Here is a 16,027-nt window from a genome sequence, read left to right on the forward strand (position 1 = left end):
CTGTTGTTTTCTTTTATCTTTTATTTAAATTTTATTTACTAAGGTTGTGCATCCTGAAGATTCTTTTCTAATAAAGTGAGGTACAGTACAGTACGTAATTTAGACTATAAAATTAATCAAGTTCTCAAGAATGTTCGCTCGATGGCTGGTGGCACTACAGTGGTAACAGTGGCTAGTAAAGCTTTAGCCCCTTAGCTTTACGGTATCCATCGGTCTATTTGTTGCGCATCACCTCAACATGGCGGCCAGTTCCAAAGCGGGTACTTCGAGAGCGCAATTTGACGACGGAGGTGTTCACTTGGACGAAAATGGTGAAAAGGGTAGGAGGCAGTCCGAGCAATCTACTATTGTTGAAACACCTACGTTCAAAACGGTAGGTTGGCGAAGCCCGTTCGTCTTAGGCGCTGTGATGTGTCGGTCGCTAGCGCGGCGCTTGGTGCGAATGCGGTGCACGGCTTTTCAGCCGTTTTGGAGCCTAGAACAATGTATCTGCGGTCACAGAGGAAAGTATTTGAGCTTCTGGAGAGTAGCTTGTGGGAACTGACACTGCTAAAACACAAGCAGGGATCATGAAGCGTGCTCGTGTTTGGCGTTTGCAGTGAGCTGGCAGTGAGCCTCCTTCGGAGGCGCTGAAAATGTGCTGGAAGTAATTAAATTGACGCCGTTATATTGGTGCGTGCTGCAATTTGTGGCGGAGGGGGTGTTATGCGCGGCATGCAGGCGCCTAGCAGCGGATGCTGCTGATGACACGTACCGGCAGCGTCGTCTTATTGGCACGCTATAGTCACGTGCGTGACGTGCACAGACCCCCCCCCCCCCCCCCCTCTTCTTGAGAATTTTTTTTTATATAAATGGAAAAGGAAACGGGACAAATCAATATTTCATTCACCTGGGAGTGTGTCGCCTTTTGATAGCATTCTGAGATTTTTTGGGTTAGGTTTGATTGCCGGCAGTTTCTTGTGCAGGGTATTCTGCCAGCAGAACGGCTGGAAAAAAAGAATGCTGGCAGTGTCATTTCATTGGCTGTGTGCCGTGATGTGTACGGAATCAGCCAATGGGGTGAAACTGCCAGCAAAGTTACCTGCAGGCAATTATTCTGCCGGCTGCTGGTGCCGTAGTCTCGTCCTAGATATTTACAACCGATAGTCAAAGGTAAATTGAATCGCTTATATTTATTTTTACAGACAGCCATGCTATGGTGTTATGGTTGTGGTTATCAACATTTCTTTGCAAGAAAAGACGATCTTTTTGTTGTTTGTTTTGTCATGTCATTTCACCTTTGCGTTTGGCCAGACGTTTCGCAAGACATCTTGCGAATATGGCGGATAATACAACAAAGACTAGGGTTCGCACTTGTGCTGGCTCATATATAGTGCATTGGTATCGATGAGCTCTCTTTGGCAGGAACACATAGGAATAGCTGCTTATCTTAGGAGTAGCCGGACTGCCGAACATTGTTTTCCAGGCAATCTAATTAATGCTATAGTCGGATACAAATGAATTCTACAGTGAAGCTCCGCCCACGCTCAGTAATGCCGCACAGAATTTCTCCATGACAAAAAAGTAGTGCGTTGTTGAAAATCAATCACAAGAAAAGGATTATAAGCTCTAGAATTTTTTATACTTGGCTTGATTAATAAAGTCAAACATTAAAAAGTTGATTTCTTTTACTGTTGCAAACTTGCGATTGGCCAGTGAAGTAATGCAGGATACCGTGGCCCAGTGTTACGAACTGCTGTTTTTTTTTTTTTTATTGTATCCTAATGTGAGCTTCTCATGCACAAGAACCAATTATAGCTGATATTTGTTACTTATGCATTGATGTGAAGCTTTGCAAGTTCCAGCCAGTGCAAATTAAAGCCGTTTGGGGTTATGTACAGACCGCAATGCTTTCAACCTTGGTGCTGAACTAGACGCCTTAAGGAAAGCTAAGTATCGCCTCTGGAACTGAATTGTTTGCTTGCATTTTACTTTCAACACCTAGGGTTGCTCTCGCACCCCAGTTCTTAATTATGCAGTGCATGCTTGTTATTTAAAATAGAACCAACTTGCAATTTTCGGGATAAAGCTCATGCATATTCTAATGTGCATCTTTTTTGCTGCTTTTCTGTGAATTCCATGCAGAAGACCATCCAGGAGCTGATGAAGATGAATTTCGAACACGAGAAAACAAGAAGTGAGTACCTGTACATGCCGGCTCTTTTGTCGTTGTGCTGGCTCAGTGGTTATGGTGCTCAGATGCTGACCCAAAAGATGCGAGTTTGATCCCGGCAGCAGCGGTCTTATTCAATGGGGGTGAAATGCTAGACGCCCATGTACTGTGCGATGTCAGTGCATGTTAAAGAACCTCAGGTGGTCGAAATTATCCGGAGCCCTCCGCTACAGCATTCCTTATAGCCCGAGTCACTTTGGGACGTTAACGACATAAACTAAACTAAACCTCATCCTATTTTGTTGTTGCAGTCAGTGCTGACGCACTCAAGATGCTGACAGAACTCTTCCGCATGATGACAGTGGGTGAGTTGTGTTCATCAATCTTCGAAGAGAATGGGCATCCAAGATTCTCAGCAGAGCTTAACAAGTGGCCCTTGTCTGTTTGCAACCTGCTTTGTGTAGGGCTTTAAATGTTGCTCAATTTGTTGAATGTTGGCTCGCTGCTTCTCCTGTCAGCAGAAGGGGTGCTGAAAATTAGTTGTATGAAATTGTATTTGCACTGAAAAAAAAAGTTGGTGTATTCTTCGGGTGCCTTGCTTTTGATAACACCTCTTATTGAGGCTGTTGTCTTGAGCTTTCTCAGTCTTTTCTCTCTCTGTTTTACTTTTTAGTGTTTCTACAGCTACATATACATACATAAATGGCAGCATATACAGTGGAGCATGCCATGTGCCTGGGATTTAGCATGAAGCATGATACAATGTTGTGACTTCTGTAGCAGTAGTTGCAGGGTAGATGTAGAGTGGTAGCATAGCTTGCACAGAAGCCCATACGTTCGAAACATGGTGGCTTGTGGTGCGAAGCCTGCACCCTCTTCGAAATGAGTGGACAACCAAACACTGACACCTTTCTGAAGGCAGCAGCACGAGAACCCACTACTGGAACTGTGGCCGGTATAGCAAAAAACAAGCACACACACGTAACCATCGAGAACATAGCAGAACAGCAAAAAGCAACCAAGCACTTAAAATTGACGCTAAGAGCCGAGCAGTCGCAGGCAGCGAAGTTACGAGACCTACATAGGGCATCCAGAGCCGGCGGCTAGCAGCCATTCCATTTAACCTTGGTCATGGTGGATGGCATAAGAGCCGCTGTCCGCTACTGTGAGAACGCGAACATCAATATATTTGATAAAACAGACGTTGTACTTCCCAACCACGTATGCAACTAAAACATTTTTAAAACCACTCACTGGAATGGTGTTTTAAATGGTTTTAAATCACAAATATGTAACTATTTTTTGTTTGTCCACTCGACTCATTTCCACAGCCCTAGCTGACGTTGCTGGCGCTTAGTTCTAGACTGCATTTGAGCTCCACCTTCGTGACCTATGTAAATTGACCTTGGTGGCTCTACAAAGGCACAGAATTTTTAAAAATCACCAGGAGGTAAAAGAGGCACCACTCTCTGTGTGAGCTTCATAAAGAGCAATTCATCCACCAATTGCTATGCCAGTAGTCTATATTCTTCACCTTCGAGATATATGCTCCCAAAACCTGTTCTTTACATTATTCCTGTAGGAATGAATTGCAAGACCCTCGAGCTGTTTGGGATCTTGGGGAATCCCCCTGCTCAGAATTGATCATTGAGGGAGACTGCTCTATTTGGATCACCTAAAAAATTGAGTCGTTGTATGCACCCATTGTGTGGATACTGTGGACCAGATCAGAGCAACGTATGTAGTCTGGCAGAAGGTCCAGATGGCTTTTACCCCTGCATTACTGGATAGTCCTGGCTAACTAGCCAAATGCCAGTCATGGGCATGTTACCTTGTTTTTTGTACTTTTATCAGTATTCTGTTTTCTCCTTTGTTCATGCTTCCAAATTTTTCAAAAAACATGCCCAAATACTATTTCTTCACACATTCATTGCTTACGTGTTGCGTTATTGTGATCCTGTGTGCATTTTAAATTTGTTCAATTTTTTGCTCTAGGTTGCTCTATTGTCTTTCTTGTTGCTGTATGATGCAGCATGCATGTAGTCCTAAGTCATACCTTCATAGAAGGCAGGACATATTAAGTAGATAAATAAAATTGAATTTCATCTGCACCTTTTTTTTAAGTCCTTCAAATTGTTCCTGAAACAAATGGTGCAACAGTACAATGCAATTTGTTGCACACTGGTCACTATACTCCATCTCATAAGTTCCCTCAGCCAATCAGCAGATTGCGTTAAATGTGTTCCTCCACACCTCGTTGCCTGCACGTGATCTGCTCCTGGCCTACGCAGGTATGGTTAGAAAAGAGCATAAATCAACGCTATGTACCACAAGCGTATGCACGTTTATGTACACTTAACACTAGCATTTTGCGGGCTGTTACACCATTTGTCACATTTGCACGTAGGTATAGTTCAACGTATGCAAATGGAATTGCAACGATAAGCTCAACCTAGTGGCACCATCTGGTTGGTTGAAAAGCAACTATTTTTGTCAACACACCCACACCTAGGCTTGGAAGTAGCGGAATTGTTACTATAAATAAAATAAACTAAATTTATTGCTCATACGTTTTGTTCAAGGTGTCTCATTTATGGCATTGAAAGTGCTCAAAACAGCAGTAACAATGACGAATACAGTCCAAAGCGAAGGTCCTGCTTTGAAGGGCGTTGAAATTTTGGAAAGATATTTTAGCAGAGCCACGAACGCTAAACTCTGGAAATAGCCTACATAACTCAAGCGTACGGTAAGGCTCGATTTGAAATAGCGTTTGGCACATGTACACTATGATGAATGCTATTTCTTTTTTTACGTACGCTATCCCATACGCACATTTTATACTGGCTCTAAATTCCACAACGTCGGAACGTCTCTGCACTCATTGCAGCTTTAGTAGCAGTGCTGCAAGGAACTACTGAGATGGAGTATAGCACTGACTACCTCTTTTTATTTTTTGTGCACAGACGGAGATGTGGTTGCCTTCTAATTTGTCTGCCTTTACATTTTCTTTTATTTTTGCAGAGACCATAGTAAGGGCCACAGAGCAGGCAAAGGTGTGGACTGTTTGTGCATTTGTTATATATTCTTGAACATCTTTCTGTGATGGTGTCGGTTTATGATAATTTTTGCACTCCATTATCTGCCTTTGGTTTTGCAGGGGTTTATAAGAGCCTTCGGCACTTAGCTGTGTATGAAAACCATCAAGAAGCAGCAGTTCTCGTGGCTTACTCTAGGTTCTAAATTTCCTTATGTTGTATAACCCCTTCAGGCGTCAATTTAATCTGCTGAAAGGAAAATTCTTCTTTTGCATAAGGGATGATCAGTAGACTAAGCAGAAGTAATGTGCAAAGAATTATGCAAAAATATTTATATTTAAGCATATTTTATTCGCGTCCACATTTGTGAACATGGTGCCTAAACCTGATACATGAACGTAAGTACTGCTACATTTGCTTGCTTTTTCTAACTTATTGTTAGACACGAATAAATGTTTGGCTGTGAGAATATACACTTCAGCGAATTATTCTGTAGCTCATGACTTATAAAACAGATAAAAGCAGTCTTTCTGTGAAAACAGGCTGAGGAAAATAGGGTATTTTGAGCACCGAACATGGCTTTAGATGTGCAGCCTTCACGTCGGTACCATTATGTAATTAACATGTTCAGAAGTTGGGGCCAATGGTTGCTTCCATCACAAGTAATGCTTCAATTCCGGCTGCATCGAAGGGGACTGGTGTGATGCGAGCACGGGTGGAAAGGGAGAGAGAGAGATAGCATCTTGCGGCCTGTTTTACACATGGGTTTTGCAAAAATTTTTCATCATTTTTAAACGTCATTGTTTGCTCAGTTTATGTCAGAGACCTGAAACAAACTGTCCCCTTGCTCTACCAATATGCTGGTTGTTGTTTTGTAGCCTTGGAGCTGAGTGGCCAGCTCTGAACTGACCATGGTGTGAGGGCATGGGTTCCCCTTTTTCACCCTGCCTTGTGCAGTGCTGCCACTTTGTATTTTTCTCTGTCTCGGGTTTCATATAATATATAATTTTTCTTGATAAAAACCACAGCAAAATTTTCAAAACGATAGAGAAAAGATGTTCTGACCATCACTGAAAATGGTTTTTTCCTTCGGATTCATGCGTTCTACAATCTAGCACAAATGGTCTCAGATCCTTTTTTGAATATTGGTAGGGTCCTAAGACCCTCCAAGACCTCTTTGACTTTAAGCACTGGTCATAGCGCACTGTGTTTGCTGGCAGCGGCTCAGCTAAGTGGCGTTTCTTTGCGACCATCTGCGGGTCTTCATTGTTCGATCGGCCGCACTTCTTTGGAAGTGCTTCTTCATTGGCTATTTTCATGAAAAATGCTTCAGCGCTAGAGTCATGCAACGTTCTCTTTGTACAAGCATAGTTTTCAACGCCCGTTAGCAGTAAGCCCATTTCGTACCATCCTGCACAAAAAAACGGTGCGTTGTGGGTATAAAATGCCACTTTGATATTTTCGGCATTAAGGCGTCACGTCTAAATTTCTGGACGCATCACTTTGAACGTCCACCGTAGCACTTTTACTTCATCTATGACAATGAAAATTGGTGTGCCATTTCTGCATTAACCTATCGACACATTCTGAGCCCTAAATTGCATCATTCGCGATCATTTGTGAAGATAGAATGCAAAATGTAAAGCTATTTACTCGCCCCTCCAAAAAAACGGCTTGATGCACATATTTTCTTTTTTTTTACAAACGCATTTTGCTGTAGCTGCAAGAGATGGCGCCACAAACTTGACAGGGAGGGTCAAAATAGTAAGAGCGCTGTATTCAAAGGAGGAAATTCACCTTTTGTGCGAAAATAGTAGTCTTAGGTCGCGTCCACGTATGTGGACACGGCGCTCGAAGGGGATAATCTCATGTAGGGCCACATTTGTGTACAGGCCACATCTCCCGTTTTGGACTATGTAGTTGGAAAAAAGAATACATTTTTTAATTCGGGTATGGGCCTCACCTTCAATATTTACGCCCGAATTTCAAAAGAAAAAGTGCAGCCCATTACAAGTTTATATAGTATGTTCATGCTGCACCAATGATTCTGAATTTGTGCTTTGAAAAGAACACTTGCAAAGTCTTCTGCATGTTGCCAACTGAACCTACTATTGAATGAGTTTTAGACTGTCACTTTGGAGGTGCCATGTTCATCCACACTGATGGCAAGCGATGCATGCTTTGCTGATGGTCCTTCCTTCCCCATGCCTCTGCAAAGGCACGCGAAGAGCAGTCGCTTGACCAAATGGTGTCGCGAGCTGCAAATACCTGCCTTGTGTCATTTCAATCAGGCTGCAGGCTTGCATTCAGATAAGGGAGATTCGGCTGATGATTGGTGGTGTAAAGAAACAGTCAGTGGTAAAGCCCAATGCCATATTCTTACAAAATCAAGTTCTTGGTTTTTTTTATTCATACTACATATAAGCATTCAAAGAAGGTGCGCTGTTGAGAATGAAAATTTGGCTTGTCCTGAAGTCGAATGGAAACTGCAAAATAGTGTGACGTAAAGGACACAGATTAAGAACATGTGTTGTCTCCTTGTGTCGCATTTTTTAAAAAAATCTGTTTCCTATTCGACACGAGTTGTAAAAAGTTGAGGGTAAGAAACCAGTATAAAATATGAGGCATGTAAATTATGAAACAAACAATGTTTCGATCAAAGCTTTGATCAGTAATAATGTGTCTGCAAATTATGCCTTGAAACTGTCAACCCGTTATACTTGCAAGGTGCTGCTCTTCTCGTTTGTTTTTCTTGCGTCTCATAGAATAGGACATTTTTTGTTAAGCCTGAAAATCATAGAGAGTTTCAGTGAAGACTCGAGTGTGGGAGATAAGGCACTCGTTAGTGATGCCAACTGCTTCCTTATAGGGCGACGAATGCTCACCTGGTTTCTTGGTCACTACTTTTTCTTTCTTTTCGTTTTCCGAGCCCGAAAGATGCGGGTTCGATCCCGGCCGCGGCGGTCGAATTTCGATGGAGTCGAAATTCTAGAGGCCCGTGTACTGTGCGATGTCAGTGCACGTTAAAGAACCCCAAGTGGTCGAAATTTCTAGCACCCTTACTACGGCGTCCCTCATAGCCTGAGTCTCTTTGGGACATTAAACCCCACTAAACCTAACCAAACTTTTTGTTTTCCGAACATTTCAGATCCAGTGTGACACTGAAGTTGCCAATGAGCACCTGGAGAAAGTGTTGCCACAGTTGGTGAGCATACATCTGTCGTGCTGCACACACTCTAACATTACAAGGTTTATTCACTCTTTTTTTGTCTGGACCACAAGGGCCATTACGAACATCACAGTTAAGCCTTGACGTAACAAACTATTCCTGTTTTCGTTACTTCGTGTCCATAGAACACCGTGTATTTATAGCTTCAGTATAACGAAGTAAACGGTTTTGTTGCATTTTCAACATAACGAAATTTCATTACTGGCTTTAAGCGAACACAAGGAGAAAGTGTGCCGCAGGCTTGAGTGGAGTGTGTATGTGAAAGTAGGCGCTGCGCGGCTGGCAGATATGGAATGCATAGGCCGACGGAAATACGATGGCGATCATGGCGGCAAGTCAGGCGGCGATGGCGCCATCTGTGGCAGTATTGGCGAGGCTGGCACCTTGGCACCCTGCCAGGCGAGCCCGCAGCTGTCGCTGCCTTGCTCATAATTGGTGCCATATGCGATGTGCTGCCTGTGCTCAAAGGCAGTGCACCGCATTTATCGATTCCCGAATCTTGTTAAATGGACTAGAATGGTCTGGTCCATCGTAACATCTGTCAACTGGTAGCCTGTCTCACTTTTGACACCTGACAACCTCGCTTCCTGCTTAGACGATGCACGCACATGCTGTCGTGGCCAAAACATCAATGGGCTTAGTCTCATTTTATTGGGTATTGACTGGAGGACACTCTTCTCGCTCTTGCCAACATGAAGGGGGGGGGGGGGGGGGGGTCGGGGGTCGGCGTGGGGCCCGACATTGACGGCCTTCCTTCATTTCCCTAGCTATCTCCTTCCCACAAGGACACAGCGGCGGTGATGAGGGAACATAGCGTGTCAGCACAGCAGTGTGCTCAGGCCCACACAAGAGGATTACGATGATAACAAAACCAAAACTCCAAACGGATGCGTCACCCTTGTCACCCACGAGATGCGTGGTGCGACAAACATGCTGAGCCAGCTCGCGAGCTTGTGGTATGAGCAAGACATATTGCAGTCCTAATGGGCATGCGAACGTGCTGTCGATGGCGAAAAAAGAGCAAAAATGTAAAGCCACCTTCACTGCACATAAAGGTTTTTTTCCCGTGATTGGCATGCATTGGATGATTCTTTGCCTGCTAGGAGACAAATTTTGATGTAGCAAAATTTCAGTGATACAAAGTAAACTGCAGATTTTACCAACTTTGTTAAATCAAGGTTTAACTGCATATAGGTTGGGGTAATGGCTGCATAAACTTGAGTGAACATGCACAGGAAGGGGAAATTGTGTACCTAGCAAAATGTTACAAATTAATACAAACATGCAGAGCAGTTTGCAGAGGAACAGTTGATGAAGTGGTAAAAAATTTCTTTAAACAAAGCAGTCTCAAACAGTAGTTGTTACAGGACATTACACAATATTACACACTCTTAACAGTGTACATCATAAAAAGAAATCTGCATGTTCATTACCGACGAGGGTGCAGTACAATACAAGAGGATGCAACCAAATACATAACAGAAAAAAAAATCATTGTGTAAAGAGGGCTGGGTGTGTTCGTCAGCGATGGATGAGGTTAATAGTGTGCTATAGTCACCGGCCGATTAATTCGTGAACTTAGAAAAAAATCACTTATCTATGTGAAAGCAGCTTGAAAAATCATGAATTTTGCCGTTACCCACATTCCATTTGGAAATGTTAATATTATACTTCGATCCAGAGTCATGCTCTTATGACCACTGCCACCTCATGTCACAGATACCACACTGTGCCGCAGGTCATGCCACAAAGACGCTGCAATGCACACCTCGCGCCGCTTTATGTGGGCCACAAGACGCAAGAAATGAGTTTGTTTTCTTAGGCAGCAATGGTCGGGAACAACCGAGAGGGAACCCCGAGAAGAAGCAAGACCCTCCGTTTGTGCCTCACCCCGACGGCCCCACAGTGGCTCCCACACCATAGGCATTGTCCACGCCACAGCGGACGCTACTGTTATCTAATTTTCAACATGATGGCATGCCCTGGCTCACGCATCCTTCTTTACAGGCTGCTTCGATGCCAATGTCGGCGACAGCAGCCGTATTTTGTTGGAGGCGAAATGCAAAAGCCACCCTTGTGCTGTGCGATGTCAGTGCGCATTAAAGATACCTAGGTGGTCGAAATTATTCCAGAGCCCTCCACTACAGTACCTTCCTCTCTTTCTTCTTTCACTTCCTCCTGTATCTTTTCTCTTACGGCGCGGTTGTCCACCGAGAACTGAAACAGTTACTGCACCATTTCTTTTCCTGAAAACCAGTTGTTAATGAAGAGCATGCCATTAACTTGGGTGGCAACAAGCCAGTCCGCACAACTGACTCGTTTAAATCCAAGGTGCATGGTGCCGTTCATGACGGTGAAGAGTCGGTTGGTTGTGACAGCGATGCAGACTTCCGTCAACATTAGGTCGAAAAAGCGAATTTCCAGTCAAAAAAATAATCACAGTATCGCTCGCATCTATTTTAGTGCAAAAAGAATTTCCGGGCTGCAAAGTGTGTGAAATATTGGTTGTGAATAGGTACACATTCCTATGACGTGTGTAATGGTTCCTCAACGAAGCCCGAAAAATCGGTCGGTGACCTGAGTTGGTGGTAGGCAAACACTTCTTAGGACTGATTGAGCCCACATCAAAAAACTCATTCAAATACCGTTCTACTGAGAGATGTTGGTCTCCACTTTTTAGTGTGTCTAGTGCTGTTTGTACGGAACATTGTGAGAGGCTGAATGAGCACTTGAACGTGTAGATGCAGAGTTGGGTGGTGTCAGCGAAGGTTGACTTCTGCCCTAGGTTTGATGCTAGCTGATAACTGTGCAGTGCTACAGTTTCCTTTACCTGTAGTAGCCAACTGGGGGAAGACCTTTGTTATCCCATTCATGCAGTACAAGTTATGTTGTAAATTGAGCTCATCGTATACTACATATATGTCGGCTGCCACTGTAATATCTTTCTGACCAAAAGAAGTCTGGGTGTTCATCTTGCTGCAGTTCCCCATCTTGCAAACATTAATGATTTTATTTAAACCTTGCCTCAAGTTACATAAAGCCTTAAGGATGGCATAAACAACAGCCCAGTGTTAGCTTAGCGAAAACTTTTCTTTTATTAGGTTTAATGGCAATAATGGTGGATCCAGCACAAATCATGCCCAGGCTTAAAGGTCAGAAACAGTTTTGTAAATCGATAATTCCCCCCTACCACACCTTAAAAAAAAGATAATTGCTTTCGAAACGTTTTGTTTCCTCCAGGCACCAACTTGACCAACCTTCAGGGGACTGCCTGAAATGGTGCAAATGCTCCTTTACTGATGGTCCACATCACTTGGTCAGAAGTTCAGTTAGAGTGGCCTTTTTCCACAAAATTAGAATTTCATAGAGGACTGGAAAAGGTTCTTTTTTTCACTGCCTCGCTGGCTTTTTGGGGGGGCACAAAAACAGCCAGTAGCACTCAACTTTCCTCATGTTGTGTGAATGATCCAAGCTGCTAAGTAAAATATGCCACCATTGTAGTCTGATAACATGTTCACGCTCTTATTCCTTTTTTCTGTATAGATGTACGATTTTCCATGAGTTCCCGCCAGGCAAGATGGCAAGTGGCTGGCAACCTGAATCAATGTTAAGGTTTCGTTGTACAACACTTCAAGCACACGTTTAAATTCCAGCTAAAACTGCTGTGTATAACATGTACTATATACTGTTTGTAAAAATTTTCTTGTATAAAGGTGTTACAAAAGAGTACTTCTGTGTTCCTTTGTGCGTCTACAGTACTACAATGTAGGTACTGTGCTATCCTCAAGAAATGTGAGTAGCAAAATGAGGTGATCTTAGCTGGGGGGGAAGCTAAGTACAAGCACAGTTTAATTTCACTTTGAGAGGTGCAAAGACTGTCCTTTAGAAGTGTAAATGAACCTCGCTTGTATTTTCCCTCCAAGAGCTAATATGTTTGCATTTTTTTTGTTAGCATTTGGTTTCTTGTTCACGTTCCATTTGTTGAGGATAGCACATTGCAGCATCTCAATTCAATTCAATTCAATTTATTCAACATCTTGAGGATGTTGGGTGCGTCGACAAAAAGCCAGAGAGAAGGCTTGACAGGGGTCGACGCACCCTACAATGACTTGACAGCAGCATCAGGATGGTATACAGGGTGTCATATATGTTAATAACAGGATCATAACATGAATATGAAAATAAAATAAAACGGCAAGTAAGCATACAGGAAAGAAAATACAAATAATAAGTAAAACTCTCAGTTGGTAATAAGTACAACTCTCTCGGTACCTAAGTGCACACAAATTTAGATGCCTTATTTAATGAGGACGGAAGAGTGTGTGAAAGCATTTGGCGACCATAATTCGTACGAGTTTTTGGCACGAACCATGTGAAACCAGTACGGGTGGCATACATCAGTTCTTTACATTTTAAGTTCGACAGGTGCACCATAAATAGATTATTTTTTCTAATACTTGTTGTATACCGCCTCAGTAGTATAGATTCAAAGACTTGGGGAAGGGGGGTGATGCGAAGCGATGCAAAGATTGGTTCCGTATGTTCAAAACGTGAAGCGTTAACAATATTTCGAACAATTTTCTTTTGAAGTAAATGCAACCGTTTGATATTCGTAAATGATGTTGTTCCCCAGACCAAAATACAATAGTTAGCAACAGAGGAAAACAGTGCGTTGTACAGCATCAGCTTAATATGCTTTGGAAAGAGGTATCGCAGGCGGGATACCATACCAGCAGCCTTGGACAACTTGTCCCTGACTTTTTCAACGTGTTCATCCCATGATAAATTTTCATTAAAAAGCACTCCTAGGCTTTTGACCGTAGGAACTATTTGAATGACTGAGGAACCCATTTTTAAATGAACTTGTGAGACAGCAGGATCCTTATTACGAGGTCTAAAAAGTACAGCTTTGCTTTTTCCAGTGTTTATGATCAGTGAATTGGACTCAGACCATTCGTGAAGTTTCTGCAAACAATCTGTAGCTTGCTGTTCAAGATCTCGCACATGTGCTGATCGGAAAAATAGAGTGGTGTCATCTGCGTATATGACAAAAGTTGGAAGTTTACTTATACAGACTATGTCGTTTACATAAAGAAGGAAAAGCAGCGGTCCCAATATACTGCCTTGCGGCACACCAGAAGACAGATGTATAAAATTTGATGACTCGTTGCCTACTGTTACTTGTTGGACACGGCAACTAAGGTATGAGGTAATTATTTGATGAAATTTTCCGCGAAAACCATAGTGTTCGAGTTTCGCCAACACTGTGCTGTGATTGATGCGATCGAACGCTTTCGAACAATCAATAAAGATGCCGAGAGTGAAAAGTTTTTGCTCAAAGGACTCTATAATTAGTTCTTTTTGGGTTAGAAGCGCAGTTTCTGTAGAAAAGTTCTTCCTGAAGCCATGCTGGCTAGGCGTTAATATGTTACATTTTTCGCAGAAACTGGACATTCGCTTGTATAATATTTTTTCAAAACACTTCGAGAGAATGGGGAGGATAGAAATTGGCCGACAATTGGACAGGTCATTTTTGTCTCCACCCTTATGAACAACGGTTACTTTGGCAATCTGCAATCGTCGGGGAAACACCGCATGTTCGAGGCAGCAATTAAAAATGTGCTCTAAAACTGGGCTAATTACATCAGCTACATATTTTATTGGTTGGAGTTTAAGATCGTCTATGTCTCGTGACCTGCTGTTACAGAGAGTGAGTAAGCAAGTTTTGATTTCATTGGCGTCCGTTGGCATAAAGAATGCAGTGGAAGAAACCCGCGAGTCGAGGCATTTGATATCCTGGGGTCCGTGATTGCCATTTACCAGTGACGCGAAGAAATCGTTAAATTTTTCTGCCAAAGGTTTCCCACTGACTGGTGTGTTATCAACCAAGACCTCAAGCATTCCGCTTGCATGTCCACCTGGGTTTAAAACTTGATTTATTGTTTTCCATACAAGGTCACTCCTTTTAATTACGTCTGGATTAAATAGTTTTTCCATATACTCTTGCTTTGTTTGGCGTAGAAAAGAAGTGACTTGGTTTCGATACGCCTTAAAACGTGCTAGGTCATCGAGGGATCGGCTTTTGATAAAGCAGTTGTAAAGATTCATTTTTTGTTTTACCATTTCAAGGCATTCTTTTGTTATCCAGGGCTTGCGGGCCTTGCGGGGTTTTTTATAAGTCACAAGTGGAAATGTTTGGTCATAGACAGACTTAAATGTAGTAATGAAGGCACCATATGCGTCCTCTGGATCATTATTGCTGAGCACGAGATGCCAGTCCACGCCTGCAAGTGCTGCGCGAAAGGAAATTAATGTGGCCTGGTTTATACGCCGATATTGTACCGCGGGAAACTTACGTTGTTTTGGGGGTGTAAAAGAGTCTACAAACATGAATATGGGTAGGTGGTCACTTATCCGGGCATTAATGACTCCTGAATGAAGACGGTCAACTGGATAGTTACTAATGAAGACGTGGGGTTAATTATGACATTAGTAAATCCGTTGCTGTGCAATACGCAGTTGACCTCACGTTTATTTGTAGATTGAGATAGAAAGTCTATGTTAATATCACCGCCTAAAACTAGATTAAGGTTGTTTGCGGTGATCCGTTGCAGATATTCGTCAAGAAAGCCGATGAAATTAGATATGCTGCCTTTAGGAGGCCGGTATATAATGGAGAAGACACTACTACCGCTTTGCAACGACAGTATTTCGTAGTCCTCGTGGGTTATAGTATAGTCGGTAAGAATGGTGCATTTGAAAGTTTTTTCCGTTGCTATCAGGACACCACCGCCTCGTTTGCCAGTACGGTTTTGCACATGCGTGTTGTAGCCGGGCAGGTGCAAAACTTCGTTACTACTTTCATACCAAGTTTCTGTAATCATTATTACATTGAAACGGAAGCTCAGTGTGCAAAAAAATGCTTCCAATTCATCGCCCTTGTTTCGCAAAGATTGCGCATTCAGATGAAAGAAGGACACAGCATTCTTTTTGTGTGCAGATATAGCACAAAAGTCAGAAGGCAGAACGAATGTGTACATCTTGGGGGTCGTTGTACTGTTAGGTATCAGAAAAGGCGTGGTGTCTATGCTATCTTATCCAGGTCTCGCTCACGGGCGATACGCACAATTGTCGACGACTCTGTTTTCCTAGCAAGAATGTGGCCGTTCTGTGTCCAAACAAATTTCCACTTCTGTTCCTTCTTCCGCGCTACTGCCATACCCAGCAATTTCTTGAGCAGGGGACACAAGTGCTCATTAACATACACAGTATCCGAACCATTGTAACCGAGGTCTTCAGCTACGAGCTTTGTCTTTTTAGCTTTTGCCAGCACACTGTCGCGCTTTCCTCGCGTTTTGAACTGGACAACCACATTCGAGCTAGCCTTATTCTTTGTTTGAACACGGTGGCAAATATCAACATCACTCTCCAGTATTGGCTCTTCAATCATTTCGCCAATTTTTTGCAACATGTCTGGTAGGCTTTCATTTTCTTGTGCTGGAAGTCCCTTTATCTCAAGGTTTTTATTTCGGGAATACTGTTCCAGACCAATGAGTCGTTGCTCTAGGTCAGAACATCGCCTTTTCAGTTCCTCACATTCAGCTGACATTG

The 16,027-nt window shown here is 42.9% G+C and overlaps 1 protein-coding gene across 2 annotated transcripts; it reads left to right on the plus strand.

Annotated features, from left to right (window-relative positions):
- Nucleotides 1–210: 210 nt before the first annotated feature.
- Nucleotides 211–12,145, plus strand: LOC144101794 (centromere protein X-like). 2 transcript variants are annotated; one of them, XM_077635009.1, is made up of 6 exons: nucleotides 211–373; nucleotides 2,125–2,176; nucleotides 2,464–2,517; nucleotides 5,174–5,205; nucleotides 8,336–8,392; nucleotides 11,960–12,145. In XM_077635009.1, the coding sequence occupies exons 1-6, from the start codon at nucleotides 239–241 to the stop codon at nucleotides 11,975–11,977; spliced, it is 348 nt and encodes a 115-aa protein (XP_077491135.1). In that variant the 5' UTR covers nucleotides 211–238; the 3' UTR covers nucleotides 11,978–12,145. The 2 variants fall into 2 exon arrangements, with proteins under 2 accessions (XP_077491135.1, XP_077491136.1); XM_077635010.1 differs by having other exon boundaries at nucleotides 217–320.
- The last annotated feature ends 3,882 nt before the right edge of the window (nucleotides 12,146–16,027 follow it).

Source organism: Amblyomma americanum, chromosome 8, assembly GCF_052857255.1.
Source record: "Amblyomma americanum isolate KBUSLIRL-KWMA chromosome 8, ASM5285725v1, whole genome shotgun sequence".
Lineage (NCBI taxonomy): Eukaryota > Metazoa > Arthropoda > Arachnida > Ixodida > Ixodidae > Amblyomma > Amblyomma americanum.

Coding starts and splice junctions, on each gene's coding strand:
- LOC144101794 (XM_077635009.1), top strand. CDS start 239: ATGGCGGCCAGTTCCAAAGCGGGTACTTCGAGAGCGCAATTTGACGAC. Junction 2,177..2,463: donor CGAACACGAGAAAACAAGAA/GTGAGTACCTGT, acceptor TTGTTGTTGCAG/TCAGTGCTGACGCACTCAAG. Junction 2,518..5,173: donor CTTCCGCATGATGACAGTGG/GTGAGTTGTGTT, acceptor TTATTTTTGCAG/AGACCATAGTAAGGGCCACA.